The sequence below is a fragment of the Opisthorchis viverrini genome (genome assembly GCF_000715545.1).
Source record: "Opisthorchis viverrini unplaced genomic scaffold opera_v5_1, whole genome shotgun sequence".
In the NCBI taxonomy this organism is placed as follows: domain Eukaryota; kingdom Metazoa; phylum Platyhelminthes; class Trematoda; order Opisthorchiida; family Opisthorchiidae; genus Opisthorchis; species Opisthorchis viverrini.
The window spans coordinates 5,598,511-5,619,813 of NW_008751657.1; the positions used below are offsets into that span (position 1 = coordinate 5,598,511).

The window sequence follows — 21,303 nt, forward strand, 5'->3', positions numbered from 1 at the left end:
TCCACTTTGACTCTTTTTTGACTCAATACATTAACAGATAATTCACAGTACTTTGCATTGACAATTCCTATACTAGTAGCTCACTTGACATCACAGACATACACGGGACCGAAAATGGAATATTACCGTATCTCATGCTATTTGCAATCAAATATCAAGGAACTAAGCATGCTTTCCAATTTCGGTAATCCGTAACAAACCTCAGTTCAGTTCTTTCAAATCAAACGTTCCAGCATCAGGCCATGGCTGGGTTCAGCTAACTTGTCTCAGATTTTCATCCCTTTCAACATCGGAACGTCCCACTAATTTGAATGAGGCATTTTGGTGGCACTGCTATGATTTTTCAACGAGATCCTAGAGGGGTTTCTGAAAGAATCTCAGTATATTGTCCCTCCAAATTAAGGTAAACAAAAGCTGTGCGATTCTTCGTCTTTCTCCCCGTGGAAATACCAGTTTGCGCCGAGACCTTACTGGGATCCCATGGAGATATCTTAAGGTCACCATCGGGACATATCTAGTTTCCTATAGAAAATGATTTTGTAACTATCGCTCATGCTGAGATTGCAGAGGTGTGAGATATCGAATGATCTGGCAGTGTCCGCCAGCCTGATCGATTTCTGGCACACGGACTCTTTCGCACATGGTATTAAGTGACGGAATTTTACAGTATACTTCGAGTTTCACCTTGGAGCTGTAGTTTTTGTACCAAAGGCTACCAAGTGGATGGAACTGACATTTCGCAACGTTTGATAGGAGAACAAGGAGTTTTAAAGAGTGGTCTGGAGTAGTGATTAAAAAATCATTCTCAGAACATTCGCCAAAAGTCCGTCAGATTACAGACATTAGGAGGACAACAGTTTTTGCTGTATGCTAAGTTGCAACAATATAGAATGAAAGAAGGAAGAAACAGCAAACGTGCATCCGGTGCTTCTGGTGTCGACACGAATAATACTACCCGATTGCACAAGTAGACAAGGTATAGATAAATTCATAACTATATCACAGCTGTCGTGAGATGTGCTTCTTTTGCGAGTCAATAACGATGAAGAAGTACCGAGGAAGCAAAGTGAGCACCTAAGCGTAGATGAAACATATCTATAGAAAAAGTCATCCACTGAATCGAGCCGAGCAGTACCAAAATGAGCGGACAATCCGAATCGTTGAATGTCTGTAACTAGGTCCTCTAGAGGAAATATCAACGAAGGAAGTCAAAATAACAGTGTATCTCTGAATCTAACTGAGGAGAGTAGGAAAAACCCAAACCCGAGGGGGTGTTTGCTAGGTTGCCATGGTGATGGCATGTGCGTGCGCTTGTCTGTGTGTGGGTAGGAAGATGAAGTCTACGGATTGTTGTTCTTGGAGAAACTGTTTATGTTATTAGGTAATAGCATGATAGCTAAACGCTTGTGGGAAGAGAGCAGATGATGTCCACCCACAAGGGACCCTAGGAGATGATTGATTGCTTACAATGGCCAAACCCAGAAGGTGGATACAAAATGTTTGCTCTGGCTTAGTGGCAAGCTAAGATGCTCGAGGAAATATGAATGTGTTTTGTTGTGAAGGGCAGACAGGAACCTGTACCCGTCATAACTTAGTGAAAGGCCTCCAATCTCGGCGTTCCGAAATATAAATCGTATAAAGATGGAGGGTTTTCGAGAAAATGTGGTCTCTGTTGAACAAAAAGTTCAGATTCCGTAAGTCAAGCTCGCGCCTGTCGATAACGAATCGACCTGAAAATGGAAACGAAGGGGATAAACATCCATTGAGAGCATACTACCATTAAGCACAAATAAAGTTGAACTTTGTAAGAAAAATGAGATTTCAAAAATAATGTAATGAAACGAGACAAGATACTGGGGCCTTTTTAAATGACAATAAGTGTCAATGAGCCACAGAACTCCTTGCCTGATGTGTTATCTGACAGCTGCGCTGAAGAAAGCCCCACTCTATATAACCCTTATTCGGTTTATTAAGATTGGTCCCCTATCTATTTTAATGACAGTCGAGGAATTGCACAGCGACTGGCCACAGTGAGCTGGTTGGTGCTGCCGTCCAAGCACTGATGTAGGAGGTAGGGGGTTAGAATATATCCAATGGAGAACTCTAGGTACACAATGTACATAATCCTATAGAGTTCGATCTCATCCGCCCACCCCAGGCATCCGTCCATGTTGGGTGTGATTTCTGTTGTCACTCAAGATGTGCAAAATCACCTCCTTACTTTACACCAGACCACTTGAAGTTCAATGGTCGATATATTTTCCTACCGACGCCCATTCATTCATTCATTCATTCATTCATTCATTCATTCAGAAATCCACTACCTGTGAGTTGTATTCACAACACTACCAGTGCTCCACGGGTCACAGAAAATACTGATTCTCTGTTATAGGTTGAAGATTCCGTGTCCGACCACGTCACAATAAAGCACAACAAAATAACGGTTGTAGAAATCATCATTGTACACAGGGTATGATACTGTCAGGGCCCCTAAACATGGACGGGAAGACAATCAGGGTCTACGAATAAAGTCTTTGTCTGGAAAGCTTGACCGTAAAATGCCAGTGCACTGCATTTGACGTACGGCAACGAAGCATCTGCGCTTGGATACCGATGCTGTGCCGTCGATGACGGCAATGATGGTGATAATGGAATAATCAACTCGGAATATTGGTATTCGAGTGGAGAATCTAGCACACAAGAGAATGGTGGCCAATATACATAAGTACAATTTTTTGGGTGGAAACATAAACTACTAGTTTTTAGTCGGTGCATGGTTGAATCTCATGGTTTTGAACAGCTCAGAAAAAGATGAGAACCACTAGGTTAATACTTTTTACTTGTTTACATCCGCTTAAGTATAACGCACTGGATTTGCCCAATAGGAATAGACACGATCATATGTGACTCCAAACAAGAAATTGGATGAAGGTTTGGTGCAAGATTCTTCGAAATACATACTGTGTTAACTGTAGTGCATCACTATACTACTGTAATATTATATTAATCTAAAATGAAAAGCGAACTGTATTCAGATCCTGCATTAATAAGCCGTAATTTTCACAGATGAAACCTTATAAGCACTAATAGCGAACCTGTGAATGAGACAGTCACAAACACCAACCAGACTTCACTGGGACATCTTGGACAGAGTTTAACAGCCAGCATAGTGGCCAAGCGATATCTGTATCTCTCCAAGTCTTCTTTCAAGCGCAAAAAGAGCGAGTGAAACTCAGTCTAGTAGGGCTGACCGGACCACGAGCGCAAAGAGGTTTGCTTAAGCCTTTTTTCTTAATTCTTCGCTAGTCTGAGTCACGCATGAAGCACTTCTCGGTGGCAGCCACTTGGCATGAATATAATTAGTCCGAGCCACCAATGTACTTGGTAGTTTCTGTGTTATTATTAGTTGTAGTTGCGATTGGCGAACACACTCTATACTAAAATAGCTGATGTTTCATATCTTACATTTTACTGCTGTCGCTACTAACCTACTGCTGCTTGTCAATCAAAGACATCGAACTGTCGGTGCCGCTAATGCGAATGCAAAACTCACTTACGAAGTGAGCAGGCAGGTAGCGAGTTCTAGCGTGCAGATGGGAATATAAGTTCCCAAGGTAATTTGGCTGACAAACACCATTGGTTCTCCTGAGGAGAGGTAAACAACATAAGAGACTGTTTTTCAAGAGATGCCGCTTTTGCTCAGCCATTTGAACCCTCTGTACTGTAAGTCGGTCGCTCCGGGTGGTCTCCGCAGGGCAACGTAGTTTTGTGTAAGAAGAAGTCTGTCTCATATCCAGGGTAGTTCAGTCAACGTGTTACGCTAAAGCGACACCCAGGGAATTATAAACTACGGCACAGGTTAGACCAGTTTAGCTGCACGGCTGTGACAGACTTGGGAAGTGCAAGGTGTGTCCGGACCACATGCATGGCGTACATGTTAGACATGTTAGACTTATCTTCTTGCGATGCGCATGAGCTGGTAAACAATGCATTAACTAACGGTCTTCACGCCATTCAACTGTGCGTGATTAGAAAACAGGAAAGGAATTGTGCTGACTTCCGGAAGGAGAGAGTAGTTGATTCATTTCAAGGGAATAAAGTTTTCATGTGAGTGACTCATTTGCATAAGTAACTGGGAGAAAAATGACTGACTCGACTAAATGTTGTCAGCCAGCATATCATGATCGAACGAATAATCCGAAACGAGACGATATAGCGTTCGTGATGTTTAAAATACCTTCATCCGTCTCCAACTTACGTATCGCCCGTGGCATCATGGTAGCCCAGTGCAGAACCGGAAGGCTTGGCGCCGACACAACTCTGCTCCTCGGTATTTCGCTGTTTCGCTAGCGCCCGACGTCGAATCTCATACATCAGAATTACAATGAAGAGGACGACTACTTCGAGCACTATTCCAATGAGAGGCCAAAAGACAGCCCATCGGTCTGGAACGTAAGATGAAATGGGCGTGTTCAGAAGGTGGTTTACTGGGTCTTATATAGGCATCTTTATCGAATAGGCAAATTCGCTCATTTCACAATATGAACCACAAGGTACGGTTTCCCTGCTTTTAGGCAAGAGCTTCACCAGAAGAAAATAATGCCGCACTAGTTAGTTTTTCCGGACCGAGAAATTGTCAAAAGTAGACGGAAAAGAAAGATGGATTCCATTGAGCCCCTCTTAATTATACAACATGCGTCCATCCAAAAATGAAGTGTTACTAGGTTCATTGATTGTTTCAAGGAGCTCATGCATTGTTCAGTGTTACCTGTTTAACTCCAAAGTATTGGCTAATGATAAGTAGCTCAGAAGGAAAAGTGGTTCACGGGGCGCATGAAATTTTCGTCTAGGAAGTGATCAAAACGGAACTACGTGATGTGAATTCTGTCATTAAAGATGAGTGGCACTGTGTCTGTCTTACTGAATGATAAGTAGCTCAGAAGGAAAAGTGGTTCACGGGGCGCATGAAATTTTCGTCTAGGAAGTGATCAAAACGGGACTACGTGATGTAAATTCTGTCATTTAAAGATGAGTGGCACTGTGTCCTGTCTGACTGCTGATCAGCTGCTCGAAGCTCTGTTACTAGGCGAAAGGTGGCGGGTTCGAATCTCCCCAAATATTTGTGAGATAAATAACTGGTGAATCTCAATCAGAATAAACACAGGCGTACATTTGGGCAAGGTTTAGCTGAGTTATTTGGCGCATTTCTAGCTCCTAGGAAGAGCAGAAAAACCTATGAAAAGTCAATTTATTCTACGTAGACTTATCCGGAATATTTCACATTCGATTATTCTTAGACATTGTTAGTTGCGCGCTGCAGCCAGTCTCAAACCAACTACATTTCAGTTTTTAATGGTACAAACTTCAAAAATATTCTCCGCAGATTTTCATCGTTTCAGGAGTGATATGAATTGGAGTAGATTGCCAAGCTTGAAATTCACGGGCAACCTACGCCATATGATATCCAGTAACAGACAGCAACAGACATATGATGTTCTGGCTTCCATTTCACACCATGACTTCAGTGCCACAGGCCATCTTATCGCAATTTTGAACAAAAACTATGCAAATAGGAGTTTTTAACCTCGGCAGCTAGGCCGCTCCTATCTAGGTTCTGGTAGCCTGACAGTATTTCAGCCCTCGTGCTCCCTTCGGGCATGGCAGCTATGCTCCGAAAGGGTGAATATTATTTCATTGTTATTGTTTATACATTCAAATCGCAGTGGTCTTGAGAATGAGGTCATCCTAGAATAGATGCTTTCGAGATATGGCGATAGCACAGTGAACCACCTTTCCTATATCTTTTCAGGGGCTACTTGAGAAGTACGGCATCAGTCATAGCTAATTTTCGCTTGTATGTGGTTCACTTTTCGACGTGATCAAGCCACGTAAACAAATGAGCTGGATTTTTGAGTCTTCGCAGGGTTATCCCTTGAGATACTCACTGATAGTGCTGTGGGAAGTTCTGATGTTTTGAGCTTCTTCATTCAGTGCTCGAGTGACAAGTGGAGACTATTCATTTCTCCAATAAACAGAGCTCACGCTGATCTATTTATTAGGTGAGCTAGTGTTCCTGAGGAAACTTGTATCGCAAAGTCACTCGGAAGGAGTTCCGTTACAGGTAAAAACCAGGAATGCATAAAATCATCATCAGATGCCTACCAATCATATATTATTTAATATTTTGTTGTCTGCTCAGCCCAAATTAGTTTGACTAAAGCTATTTTCGCCATTGCCTAGGCTAGAAAATCAATCCATCAATTCAATACGAGTCAGTACAGTCAGTTTCCACTTACGTAGTTCACTACGGAGGAAATACAGATTGCGTGCATGTCAATCAACAGTGAGTCAAAAAAGCATTCACTTGATCTTTCCACCAGGCGTGTCACCACCATACATTATCATTACATGAGCAAGTAAGGCTAACTCCTAAGGAACACAGCAATGGATGCCTAACTAATAAACACAAGTAATAACGCATGCGAGAGTTTTTCTGCTCCAAGAGGGCCGAAGAGGACGACGCCTCCTAAGCTAGAAGTTACGATTCCATTGTGGTGCACTATTTTATGAATGAAGATGTTGCTGTCGCTTGTGTCCGTCCGGAACTAGTAAGCCAGGCTTCAGAGAGCACTGATACTACCGACTGAATGGACTAAAAATTCATGGTGATATCAAGAGGTGATGAGCATTATCTACCGCATTATTTTAAAAATTGTAGTAGAACAACAGTGCTATAGCAGAATATGCAACAAAGTTCCCTCATTAGGAATTCCTAAGGGTAGATGGTCATATTTACCTGGGGATTCAAGCAGTTTTTCACAAAACCGTCAACCGTCATCAGGTTGAATAGACCCTTGAAACGTTGGGAACATACTCAAATTGGTCATTAAACTTCTGCCGTAGTTTTTTTTAAAGATCACAGTGCTAACTCTATTCAAACAAGGGATACCGCTTATATTTCATTCCACAATTGCACAGTTCAAACTGGTCATTTGTAGCCGGGTGGGCCAACCAAACGACAAATGTTGCCAAGTGGACCACTAGGGTTGTAGGCAGAAGGATAAAAACAATAAAACTAACCTTTTACGCGCAAGAAGAACGCACCGGTGGCGTTCCCTAGAGGGCTGCGCACAGAACACGAGTAAACAGCTCGGTCGTCCGGTCGCAGTGGATTGAAAATAATACGATCATTCAAGTTCTCTTCGGTATCCAAACGTACCCGATCTTCCCAGTCATAGCCAGCGACTCGAGCAAATCCTTGGTTGTCCAACGTGATGGGCTGTTCGTCACGCGACCAACTAACCGGACCTGTGATGGTTGGATAGGCGAGCAGGTGACAAGTGTAGGAAAATTTCCTATCGGAAAAGTATCCCATTCCGTGTTCAGGTCTCTTGATTATCGGAGGCACTTTTAAGAGGAAGAGAGGAAAGACGGTGAAAATAGATGTGGCACTCGAACCCATAACTTATGCATTAGTGTGACAAGGTCTAAATACTTTGTGAAAAAAATATTGCGAGTGGTCAGCTTCCTAAACAAGGCGTAACGTGCTTCACCCACCAGACCTTGTCCACATTAAATCTGGCCGTCAGCTGGACGTCTACCGAATCAGTATCATGAGTCCTTCACGGTAATATTGCCACCAAATTTAATGCAGAAATGAATGCGGATAAACGGCAGACCATCACCACACGATAGCCTGAGCCGCTTGGAAACCCAACGGAAATCGGAAATGAAGGTTCGACATCATTTTTTCTCCTGTCTGGATTTGGACAATTTGGCAGTCGTTCGACATTCTTCGTCCCACGTACAACAGCTGTGCGCCAAATCGATGTCAGCAGAACGATCTGATTCCATATGATTTGAAGGCGTGATTTATTTCGACAGTACCAGTGCGAGAGTAAATGGGAATAGTAACGCAGTGATGCAAAAAACGCAGCCTTTAGATCATCAGTCGGTCTCACTGTTGGCCTTAGCAGTACACTGTAACGGATGCAGGCTTCGCACTGTTCGTTTACACAAGTAAATATCGACCGAAATAGCCCACGCTTTGAGACATACCAGGACCCATTAGAGTGACCCATCAATAAAAACCCAGCGAACATATTATACTTGTGATCAAATGAGCTGAGAACGGAAAATTGGTAACGCCCATTGGAAATCAATCAAATCTAGAGGCATGGAAATCTAAAGAGATGGAAAGAGATTTCGAAGTGAAATGTTCGTATTATTGCAAAGCATGGTATGACTCGCCCATTTTTTTCAATTGTCAGCATCCATCATGGTATTCGTAAGTTCCCGTTTGAATATGGTGACTACCGGACATGACTCAATGGCCAGACTACCTTCTACGAACAGCACAAGTGATGTGTTCAAGCCGTGATTTTTTGCTTTCATTCAAGCCCAAACTATGCTTTCAGGCGATGCCGCCTGAAGGAAACACGAGAGCTGGGACACTCCCAAGTTTCTGGGATCTAGGCAAGGGAAGACGAGAGGCAGAGGTCGGGTTGAAATCACGGACCTTCCGATCACTTAATTCGCGTTCTCACTCCCTTAAGCAGTACGAATGTCGAGAGGTATTCAAAATAATGGTTTCAGCTAGCACCTGGACTCCATTCGATCACCAGTTATTGATCAGTAAACTATTTACCCTATATTTGGAACAAAACAGTGCGATCCATTTCCAAACCAGAAGATCTAGTGTTAAATGACTTCTCGAAAGCACACCCCTCAGAAGACCCCGGTGACTCCTAGGGTGGGGTTCTTTATGCGAAGATTTTGAATTCAAGTTCAAGTTTGGTTGCTTCGAAGACTACAGTAAAATAATGGCCGCTTTCCAAATCCCACGTTTCAAAGACAAATTGCGGCTCTAAGAAACAGAAGCTTGGCATTCATTGTGCAGGATTTTATTGGCAGTAGTCATGAAATATCGTACAGGGTGTTCATATACTCGAATGCAATGTACCTAGATAAACTTTAAAATCGGTAATCGTGCAACCCTGCTGTGTTGCGTTCAATTTACCATAACATACATACACAACATACATAACTTTCGCTACCTCACCAGCAAATGTAGCCAGCTAGTCGATAGGGAGCTTCGCTGATTTATTGCTTCACCATACACAATCAGTACCCAATTTGCCTGGAGGAGTGTGACGCAGTTGTCAGCCTACCATAAACCAGAACGTGGGCTGGATGCAAGCCGGTCCGCTGACTAGACAGGTTATCCCAATCAACTAACGTCGCTTTTTGTTTTAAGTGAAACAGATTTTTTGTGTTTGACAAATCATACATAAAGTTGGTGTTGCTCAGTACATTGAAGCAGTAAAGTGCAGCTTTAGAATTTTTATAACAAAAGGACAGACACACTTACCAATAATTTCTACCTCCGCCGACTCCATTGATCCCGACACAATGTTGAACTGGCAGATATATTTTCCGTAGAGAGCTTGATCAAAAGCTGTCGTAAAATAAGTGATGATAGGAAAAATTGATGTAAAAACCAGAGAGTGAAAAAACTGTCCTCATTTCTTAAAATCAGGTTGCAGTTCCAATGAGTACCGGAACACGTTAAGCGTAGAACCAAACAACCAAAGCGTCTATAGAAAGGTGAAAATTCCTTTAACTCATAATACAGAACTAGCGACACAGACGAAGACATTCCTATTGCAATGACCCCCGATTGCCAGCCTGTAGTTACAGTGTGAGCAATTATAGTAACGCCCGGGATCTATCCTTTTTCTCGACAAAAGAGTCTCCTGCGTGCCAACTCAAGTACCAAAAAGCTAAGCTAGAAAAGCTGAGTGCTGAACTAAAACGGCTGAGATAAGAAAGGCATCAAAACTGAATAGGAGGTTCCTTAGCATGGATAATTAGTTCAGAAAAGCCGTGGCTGTGAAGACAGGTTAATTCATAGAGAAGGGTATTCCTTAGCTTGCGCTGCAGAGGGTGTTAACGGAAGCTCACATGTGGTGCGGGGATTCATGACCCTTCTCTTCTGTAGCGGCCTTATTTTGTTCACATCCTAAGGTTCCACTTGAAGATTACGATAAACTTGAGGGATCATCTTTCCATCAATACAACCTTAGTCTAACCTTTCTGGAGGTTCTACCAAAGAGGCTGGTACGGAAGACAAATCAAGCAATGTTTCATCCTTCGACTCTATCGCGGTATCACATGTCAATGTAATCATGATGCTTGGTGGGCTTACATAGCAACATTCGGTCACTTAGCTCCCTCGCTTGTTAGAATTCGAAGAAAACTCTGCAGGGAGAACCACACTAAATGCTCATCTTGCGTCTCATCCCCCGTTCAAAGGAAGACAAATGAATGTTTTTGGGGCGTGTGTTGAGTCGAGGCAAACTAACCGCTCAGGGGACTTAGAGAATGGCTTTCGTACGTTAGGAATGAGATGTGAGGATATGTCGGTGTATTACTTGCAGCGTTATGTGGTGCAACTAACGGAGTGATCTTTCTTCAGTAGAGCACTGTTGTTCAGCCGAGATGAGCAAGGGTTTCAAATGCGATTGATTAGTATAACAAAGCCCTCATTATAACAAGGCTCTTCAGTACCTACGTGCAAATACCTCTCTAGTAAACTCTGAAGTAACATATGAAAAAAACTATTGCAATAGAGGAGGGATATTTTCAGTGGAGATTGTAATTTAACCCGTTCAGATGGATTTAAATGTCTTCACCTAAGTCTGTCACCTTGGTTTCATCTTTAAAGGAAGAAAGACGTGTCCAGTGACTAGTCCAATTTTACCTAGGTGTTAATATTACAGAGTCAGAGAGTTGTCCTGTAAATATCGCTAAAGAAAGTCAATGGATCCCATGTTAGCGTGGGTCATTGCTATTGAGAGGAAAGCTGCAGAGGGATTTGGTCGTATTGGCTGGCCAACATAAAGGACTGGTCATAATACAGTCAAGAGGTGGGCATCAGAACCTGAACTGACTTTAAGGCTTGACGTGTTTGGATTGCCTGTCCTCTGATCACACCACGGACGCTCATTTAAAATGCCAAACCATTTACGTTGAGGCTACCACGTACGAATATAACTGCTTATGTATCAGCCCAATGAACTTGCAGTGGTTTTTCACGGTTGTTTCTCCAAGAACCTCGACTGCCACTATCCTGTAATCAGCATTTCAGTCCTAACACAGAAAATCTACAGGCACTCCAATTTCACGAAGTACAAAATAAGCAGGTATCGTTGATAAAAAATCTTTTATCTGGTTCCCCACGCTCTTCGAAAAAGTAGGAATAGCCATCAATGCAGCGAAAATCAGACGACAAATAACTGACATCGCAGATATTCGGATCAAACTAACTGGTAAAAGCCAATTATCGATCGGATTTCAGACTTGTATGTACAAAGAGCTAGGTAAACAAGCAATCACACAGGAAGAGCAGCTGCACGCGTGCATCTCCAGTTTCAGTATATCAAATTGGGCAGCAAGCCATAGGAACAGAACCTGCCAGAAAAAAACTAAAATGGAAGCAAAAGTGCACGCCTGTCGTTCAACGATAGTGGGCACATGGAAACCCAAGGTTTACAAAGCACAATTCTGCCCATCCACTGCTGCGCTTTTTCTTTTCCGATCATATGACTGCACTAAATTCCAGACACCCCAGACACTCATCTAATTCAAGCTAATGCATTTCCAGTCACGCAATTTTTAATTGTATTCAAAAGTGACACAGGTTTTCTCGCTTCCAGTCACGTTGTGACAAAAAAAGACAACTGCACTGAGGGTTGTCCTGGTAACCGGGCCATTATTTGTGTTCCAACGGACAAGTAGGTGCTGCTAAGCTCAAACAATTAGGGTGCATTAGAAGTTTAATAGAATCCCACAAGATCCCTCCATGGTCACAGTATAGATGATGTGCGTTTGACTGTTGGATCAAAGGTAATTGTCGAAATCAAAGCGCAACACACAAGTCTTCTGAAAGACATTCCTGTAGAAAACCGTGTTATGCATGAGTTTATTGCGTAGGTCACGATTGTGAAAAAACCCCTCCTTTGACAAGACCTTGCACACTGCGATGCTGCAACGGTTATATGAATTTCTAATAATCTCCCTGATACATTTGTCAGCTATCCTATTTTCTGATAAGCAATAAAGACAGGTTACCAATGTAACCTAAATCGTATCGCACAGCTCGAATTTTCAACAATAGTCCACAATCTGAATCCAAAGCAATTTGCAGCAACAGCATTTTAAACAGCATTTTAAATTTACGTAGAGGTTATCTGAAACCTGATAGCTGCAAGCAGAGAGGTGGTGTAGTTTTGACCTGGCGGGGTGTATAAAAGAGACTACGAGGAGTCTAAGCACTGTCGGTGCGACACGCCTTCCGGGATGGAGTCCACGTGATCCCCAATGTACTTAGTTAGGGATGCTGTAAAATATGGTTGACCTTGTTGCTGGCAATCGGTATCCAGCTAACCTGAATGAGTTTTCAAGGTGCAGGTGCCTAAGAATGATTGTGATAGGCTGGCACTAAGTCCCTTTCCTATCCACTATTATTCTTTTCTTTCTTTCTTTCTTTGAAGTAAAGTTTGGTTGTACGGAAACAAATCATCAGTGCTGAGCGCTGATGTTTCTGTCGGTGATGTTGACGATGAACAACTTCAATAATTTCCGCGAGAAAGACCATCATGAATAAATGGGGTACAGTAAACCCTTCCGAGTCTCTGAGACGAATTTAGTCCACAGGTGGTCCAAAGAAAGCCTTCCTTGCCGAATTTCCACAGGATTTCTCACCTACGGAGAGCTCACCCTTCAGAATGGTCTATGAGTTTGTTTCTCGGAAAGTGATTTGACCCCGAAAAAGCCATTTTGATCCATGGGAAATTGTAGAAATAAACAGTATGTTGACGTTGAATGACGTAACTATAGGGCACAACCTAACCCTCTGGTAGCTTCTAAACTGTCACAAAGTGGGTTAGGCTGACTGAATACGTTTAAAGTTAAGTTTATAACAAAGAGGTATTCAGTTAGAAAGCCCGGTTACCAACTGAGTGAATGCCTTTTACTGGACTTTGTTACATGCCTTATCCTGCAAGGTTTTCAGCCATGTGCTATGAGGCCCACATCCACATCCACATGCCCATTCCACATCACCATATCATGGCCTGTCTTTCTACCAAACAAGATGTGAGGTGAACAGTGAGGTTTTCTTTGACGAGCATGGTCAGTAGTGCATAAATCAAGTGTTACAATACGACAAGCTTCACTTGCTGTACTCACCCAGAGAGGTGAGTAAAGGTGGTGTTACAGAGTGGTGTTGCTATGTTATCTTCAAGCAGTCCGAACCTAGAGGGAAGCTGATTCTTCAGTGAAACCTACATCACAAGAAGTTTTCCAATGATCATGCAACTACTCGATAATATATGCATTGGATTCCACTGAGGATACTTTGGCACAAAAGGTCAGACTGGACGAGAAGGTGTAAGTGGTGGGAACAACGCTATACAGGAAAACGCGCAATTCGATTTGCCTTGATGCATCATCCATAATGAGTAATAATCAGCATGGATTGCACCACGGCTTGGAATCTTGATATCAACAATGGAAGACTTCATCTGAAGTCGCATGGCGCCTCGTATTAGAGAATGGCTTCAAATGACAACTCATCATCCATCAGCTGACTGGCCTTCGTTATACTGTCAATCCGCATTTACGTCACACTCATTCGAATCATCCTCCTCCTATCTAGAAGCAATAATTCTGGAGAGTTCACTCCAAACAGAGGAAGTAGTGGACTCAGGTTTTGCTCTTACTAGAGTCCGTCAGCGATGTACAGAGATATAAACTAATCAGGAAGCGGTGAAATCTCGATCGGTTACAAACAATATCCAGTTGAGTGAAAACAACTACACGCTATATGTATGGGGCCGTTTTTGTTAGAAGCTCACACGTCGGCGTCAAATCATTGTCGCCGGAAATTTCAAACCAAAATGTGTGAGCTATCTGTTGGGGCAGGCGTTCGGCGGGAAAGACGGTTGACTCAAATCACTTCACATAGTTTATAAAGTAATTACCCTACTATTCTGCAAAGTCGTGCTAGCAGTTGACTGACTTTTTTGTCCAGTGTAGCTAGGCGATTTTCTTTACTTACTCAATTCTCTGATGCTTAGGTTGCTCCAAACATATCCGTTCACGTTGTCTAACGTATCAACAATTCTGTACAACTGGGGATGTGTAGCAAGCTTGCCGCCCTTCCAGCGAACAGATGTGTATCTGACACCGTGACGACCAACTTGAAATTGACATGCCACCATCGGCGGATTGCTGGTGTCCATTACGTAGGTTTCGAAATGTAACTGCCCGACGAGTTCCCGTTTTGAAATTAAACGAACTGAGCTGCTCACAGCATTGAGAACTGAAAGTAAATGGTTGAAACGTTAATGAGCGTAGGTTTTTATGCATCAGTTTCACGATTAAAATCGTTCATTGCTAGCTACGGTTTAAAGCTTCTTAAATACATTCATCCAAGCAGATTTTTCAGAAAGTGCAGCATTCAGAAAATACAAAGTGCTTTTGGATATTTACTGAATTGCTTAAGAAAACGAGAATGAAGTGAAGGAAGACTCTCTATCAAAATCTTGGCGCTTCTTGGTGACCATGTGACCCAGTGTAAAATGACACTAGTGAAGCGAGTTTCTTGATGCTGATTAGTATTGACACCTTTTCACAAAAAGTTAAAGTCCCTGAACACAGCTGCAAACTAGTCGACAGGTCATATTTCAAAGGCGCTTGCCATGGGAATAGGAACCATTAACAACCTGCACAAGTGACCCATCAACCAAGAAAACTAACTGAAAATATTAGCTTTTCTGACAATATCTTACTCATTCGCCACCAAGGATACACGTTAAAATGCGCAGCAGTGCTCTTGAAATTGGCCGCGAATTTCACTATCAATTCACAGTTACAACAGCAACTCATCATGTAGCCATCCAAACTAGCATCTAACTCAACCAGTGGTGCTTCAACGACAAACCGCGTCCTATCATCGTGAGTCTCTGAAATCATTTCGTATTTTATCCCCGAATTCAAACTTACCAATCTTTAACTATCCTTAGGGGGTGAGTTGAAAAAACTAATTACCAGGCGTCACAGATAAGAAAAATATCGTGCTGGTTGACGAACCGCACTCAACTGCGTTAATCGGATACCCATCTTATCTATGACATTCAGTAATGTGTTTGTCTTTTAAGCAGTGGTTTGACCTATCACACTGAGTATGAGGGCAATAGTATGGACAGGGTTTAGATGCGGAACGAAGCAATAGTTCTAAACCGATAAGATGTAATCAAAAATGATCATCCGATGGTAACGGACTCATCAACTAGGAAGAATGGAAGGCCTAAACCAAAAGGGGTTTCACATGAAAGCATGAAATGTATGATAGATCAGTGCAAGCTAAGTTCACTTGCACTCAGAACTGCAGCGGTAGAGGTAAAACTATCGAGTGCCACTTGAATTCTGTTTCCTTTATGAGCACTTATCAGTACCTGAAAGCAAGAGCTTTCGACGGTTTCGGTGCTTCGTTTATGACTTTGCTTGGCCTATACAATTCGATTCCTTTACCTAGATGTTGTAATTTCCAACGTGGCCACAGTACATAAACTATTCAAGCGTAATTTTTGTCCTTAAGTTTACAAAATCCCAGGCTACAAATAGAACTACAGACCACCCTTTGTTTTCCTGCACAAACTTTCAATCGCCTCCAATCATCAACACAGATGACCTCATCTATGTGTGCAGCTTCCCTCAAAAAATGTCAATAGATTCCGCTCACAAATTTAGAACCCAAAAGATCGACCTAACAATGCCGAGCATAAAACTGACTGGAATTCTGGACGGCCTTTTACTAGCTTCACGTTTCTTGGGGCCCATGAAGTAGGTCTAGTTTCCCAATCTTCACTACTCTTATTTCCATTATAAGTCCGAATGGATGATAAACCAGCCTTAAGTGAAGCGAGAGTGCTTCTTTCCAGTATTACAGGTCGAGAAACTTCTCCGTTGTCTATAATCTGACCCTTAAGTTTCTGATTTTATTTATTGTCTCATAGTGACCTTACTGCTCCATACGTTTTACTGAACTATGAACAAGATCTGTTATCCAATTAGAGATTATTACTTCCAAAATCTTTAATACCATGTACCATTCTTATGCAGATGGTTCTAGCAGTATGCTTAATTATCGAAACCAATGCCAACGCTTAAAACCCACCCCGATTTCTTTGGCTAACTACCACTGTTCGAGAGTATCTTATTTGGTGTGCGTGTTTGCGAGGCCGACCTCGAGACTTCGGAAAATGAACAAGTTGAAAATATCCCCTCTACCCACCATTCATGCTGCCTCTCTATTATGAGCGCTTGGAATCAACTACATGACTCGAGCTGCCTTAGATAATGAATTCGGGGCGTCTGAGAAAATTCCTAATCTCGAATTTTTTAGTGTACATCTGCCAGGAGCAGGAGGGTCCTCTTTTTACTTCAGTGAGCATCATTTCCAACAAACGACGGGACCAATAAGTTACTGACAAAGCTCCGAATAGTAGTAAGAAACGATGTGTATTATTACAGGAGCCAGTGTTTATAGAATGAACCGGAAAATACCATTCATACTGTAATAGGATTTATATGGTAGCTCTACCTGGTGAAGACGTTCTTCAACCTGGATAACACCCAATTCTGCTACTCGACCAAATACTACAGTAAAGCAAGCCACCAACTTGCAATAACCCAGATAGCACATCTCCAATTCGATATATGAAGCCTGAGGACAGCAAATGAGGTGACGGTGGGGCAGATTTGGCAAATGACACAGCATGAGGAAAAACAAGGTATCAGAACTGATATACTTACTCCCATAGACATGTACACTGATCTGGCGGCTTGCCACATTGTTCGAACATTGGTATATCCCAGCCATCGAGAACTGTACTCTTCTAAACTCCAGAGCAATTTCCCCGCGCTTCGTTTGATCTATTGACAGGTAAGGGGACGCTGATACAGGCAAAAACGTGTTGGATTCGAATACAGAATAGTGCCACAATAGTTGTTCATTCACCGAGGAAGTTCGACATACGATTGTTACATGGGAGTTGTAGGTCAGGGCCACGTGCTCCAATCGTTTCTGGTTGCCATGAACATCCAAAATGTATAAATCTGGGGTAATTGATGCTGAACGTAGATAAGGGAGAGAAGAAGGAACACGGATGTCAACAAACAATGCGGTTGATCGAGGTGTGTCGAAGAGCATCGAATTACTAATTACAGTGGACTTCCTTGAATACCAATCAATTGGGTTGCACATGGGGAGTATGTGGCAATGAAAGATGTTTGGAAGCGTAGTTTTAGGCCCATTTTTCCATCCTTTTAAGCACAAGAGTATCTAGATCATCGACGCCAAAAAAGGTTTAATTTTGTGTTTTTTACTACAACTAACAGGAAGAAACAAACAAATTAATGGATTGTTGAATGCTCAAGGAAAAATCAAAGTAGTTATTGAGGTGAGAAACTTATTGAGCCTGGTCTCTGAGAATCTTAATTAATATCCTTAAATGTTGCATGAACATTTATATGCAGCAAAAACATACCTGAATAGAAAATAGGCATACTAGCGGAATCAGTATGAAAGTAAAACCTGCAGGCGAATCTAATTCCTGTTAGGACAGACCTTCATACTAATTTATTTCCTTGAAACTGTCATAAAGTATGAAATATATGTTCTTTAGGTAACTGCATCGTGTCCTCTTCAGTTCTACACGTTTTATTTTTCGTTTTAATCACGAAGTAGCCCGGATGGGCAAGACCTTATGATGTTCCTCAAAATGAAACTTTTCACCTTTTCTCTTGTTTTTTCGGACACATGAAAGTTAACCAGGTAACCAGGAAGTCGATGATGAACCTGATATGTTCCTTAACCGGACGCTGTACTCTCATGCTATCGCACTGACGTTTCTTGCGGACAAAATACTAACAGTGTAAATGCGCAACTGTGAATTATGCAAACTCTCGCACTTCCCTTGGTAAATACCTGTTTTCGCAATTCGTGATCACCATAACGGAGTGCTCGTTTTTGAGTCAGGGTTGTTTTTCGATTTTTCTGGCGTCGCGTCCAGCAGACATTCTGTCTATGTTGGTTATAATCTGCCTACTAGAATACGTTTCCTCCACGTCAGACTCAGAGGGTCTGTACTGTGTGTTCAAATGAAGTTTATCCTTCTGAAGAAATATAGACAGACACTGTAATACTAACTAGCTTTTGGCAGATTCGTACTATGAATATGTGGGAGTATGTTGTGGCTTACCTATTCATTATCAGTGGACCAGCGTTTGAAGCCTGTCACTCTGTTAATATGTGAAGCGTTGAATAGGACATTCTCCAAAGAGCTGTATACAAATAAAACACCGTCTTGCTCACCGGACTTTTACGGTAGTGAAGCATCGGTGTTGAACATTGATGTCATGCTGTCGATGAGGATGATGAGGATGATGACTTTTTAGCTGTGTATAAATGGCAGCCGTGAGTCTGGGAACGGTACAATCCCCTCCTTCATCTGCTGCACTCAGATGCTCACTGCCGTCTGCTTTGTGCCAGACAAACCGCCCTACAAATTTTATTAAATTCCATCCAACCACTCGCCACGTGTGCTCGGCTATGTTCGATCCTTTATCACAACCATACCGGTCAGTTGAAAGAACGCAGAAACTTATCCACTCTCTACTTTAAGCGGGGCTATTTTTTTTGAGTCTTTGGGTGCCACCCTCACATTTACCAAAGAAGGACTGCAACTCTCATGCACTCGACCCCTAAAAAGTCCGGCACCACAAATATTTACTTTTACCTACAAAAATATGGTGATTTTCGTCTCCAGCGGTGCTTCGGTTAAGCGTCCGGAAGCACTTTACTTCACACGGACGACAGAAAACACGGATTCTGCAATTGGCCACAGTCACCTAACAAACTACCTTGCTTTTATTTGAAGTTTCTTCCCTCAAGAGAACTAACTTCCGCGTACGTGCCAATAAATTCAACTATTTGAGAAACTCTAAAGCTAGTTTTTAAGACCTATTTCTCTGATATATGGTTAACCGGATGCAATTCGAATGTGAGCTGGTGTGGGCAGAAGCAGCACCATTATTCACGTCTTCTACCTCATTTCAGCCGGTCGCACACAACAAATAAAAATCTCAGTGTCGACCGGAAACTAGTAATCAAATTACCTTGGGCAGATTAATTGTCATAGTTTATTTTTCGTGCCAAGCCAACTATGCATCTCAAGAATAAAACAACCTCTATGAGAGAACACTGCTGGTCTGCACGACTGAACAGTTCCAAAAATAAAGTCAACAAACTTAGGAAAGAGCAATTCTTCATTTATTAGGCTCAGCAGCCTTGATGGACCATGAAGGCCTTTTCTACAAGTTGTTCTTCCTTTTGGCTGATCGCCACCATCCGTTATCTGGGGGTACCGTCTGCTGCAGTTTATTTAGACATGCTCGAAAAGTATTAGTGTCATACCGAAGTCATGCAAAACAGACGGACATATTTCGCATGAAGTATAGCCTACCCAGTCTATTAAAGACAGCTACTGTGGTGGAATGAATCGGTTTCATCTATACTGCTGGTTAATATTTCTCATTGCACTGCACGTGGTAGCAAGTTCCGGTCAAATGCTATTTCTAGAGGTGAGAGCATACTACTTAAGTTCTAAGTTGGGACTTCATCGTGGCTAGCTTCATTTTCAGCTGATTCGCACAGCTGCAGCGCCGATGGTTGTGAAAAACTGAATAAAAAGCCGTTCGCAATGGTTTTTTCGTTTTGGAAAGAAAATATCCAAAACGTTGTGGTTTAATGCCACTGGAGGGATCAGCGGACAACATAAGTGGAATGTCTTTCGCTCAGGGTGTTGTACTTTCTGTGAGTATTCCAGTGAGTTCCGTTCAATGACGATTTTCCTACACAAATGACTTTCAGAAGCCACAGTTTGTAGAGTTGATGTTCTTTACAGCTAATACCGTTGTTGGAAGATCAGCTTCACTCACCACCTGGTTACACAATTGACTAGCTTGATCCATAATTACGTGAGTAGCTTCACTTTTTCAGCTTGCTCAGTAATATAATAATAATATAATGATAATATACATTATAATAATAATATAATAACAATATACATTTGGAAATAACCTATCTTTCAGCCGACCAGGTTACTACAAACTGAAGCACTTATAAGAAGGCAAAGGCAATCTTAGACGGCCTAATGAAAAAACAGTCTACGAAAAACGAAAAACTAGTATGTATGTACTCCAAAATATACCTGCTCAAAGTCATTCAAATGAATAGTCTTCACTTGAGCACATGATGCACACTGGCTTGAAAACAACGCCCTTCAACAGTCTCAGTCTTATGACCGTCTTCCTTTACTCAGTTAAACATCTCGGTCAGGTTCTGCTCTGGTTCACATTTGGAAAGAAACGAACCTCATACTGTCCTCTAGCTGTAGTGAATAGCTCGTCCTCTTGGCTCTTTTAAACCACGTCTACCCGTATTCGTGTGGCCCATGTGCTCCATATTTTTTTCGATTGCAAATAACGTTTGTCTCTAACCCAAAATATCATACATTTATGCTGCCCAAGTAGCACAGCTCATTGGAGCAGCTGTCTTGCAGTGTCATGGTATGTGCCCTATTGTTGAACTTGTGATAAGTTACTTCAAGGGTTGAGAAGGCATTCAAAACTTTATTGACCTTATTTGGCAAGCAAAAGGGATATTAAGAGGTAACAAACTAGCTTTAATGGGGTTTTACCCAGTTTACACAGACCCGAGACTTAGAATCTTTAAAACCGAATTATTAAACAGCGTATACTGAAGTTTGTGACAGATGTGTACTGCAAAGTATACATAAGTGTCCAATAAAGTGCAAAAGGTTCTAGATGATTTTTACACATCAAACGTGTTCATTCTGAATTTTAGTTCGTTTGATGGGCCTTCTTACAATAGGTACTAGAGTCCTAAAAACTTACTGTCCTCCTTTTGAGTTCACTTACCTGGAGAGTAGATATTTTTTCGAGCAAACGTATAGAGAACCAACTAAAAATATTCACCAGTCGTAAATGGCTAAGCATCATCTCAGTCGGCTTAAAACGCGTACGAAGTAGTTATAGGACACCGTAAGGCATCACCTATGACTCGGGTATGTGATTCTTTATCTGTGAACTCTCAATGTCCGAAATGCGTCCGGTTGGCAACTGGTTTTCGATGTGTGTTCATACACAGGGTAT

At 42.0% G+C, this 21,303-nt stretch overlaps 1 protein-coding gene across 1 annotated transcript in view; it reads right to left on the minus strand.

Moving 5' to 3' along the window:
- Positions 1–777: 777 nt before the first annotated feature.
- The window catches only part of T265_12449 (hypothetical protein), a gene marked incomplete at both ends in the record, with an annotated part of 32,323 nt that continues 11,797 nt past the window's right edge, over positions 778–21,303 (minus strand). Inside the window, 6 exons of the mRNA XM_009163865.1 lie at positions 778–1,730; positions 4,259–4,445; positions 7,081–7,407; positions 9,371–9,457; positions 14,123–14,386; positions 16,882–17,199. Of these exons, the coding sequence (XP_009162129.1) occupies positions 1,700–1,730; positions 4,259–4,445; positions 7,081–7,407; positions 9,371–9,457; positions 14,123–14,386; positions 16,882–17,199 (1,214 nt within the window). The remainder of the gene's footprint in view (positions 1,731–4,258; positions 4,446–7,080; positions 7,408–9,370; positions 9,458–14,122; positions 14,387–16,881; positions 17,200–21,303) is intronic.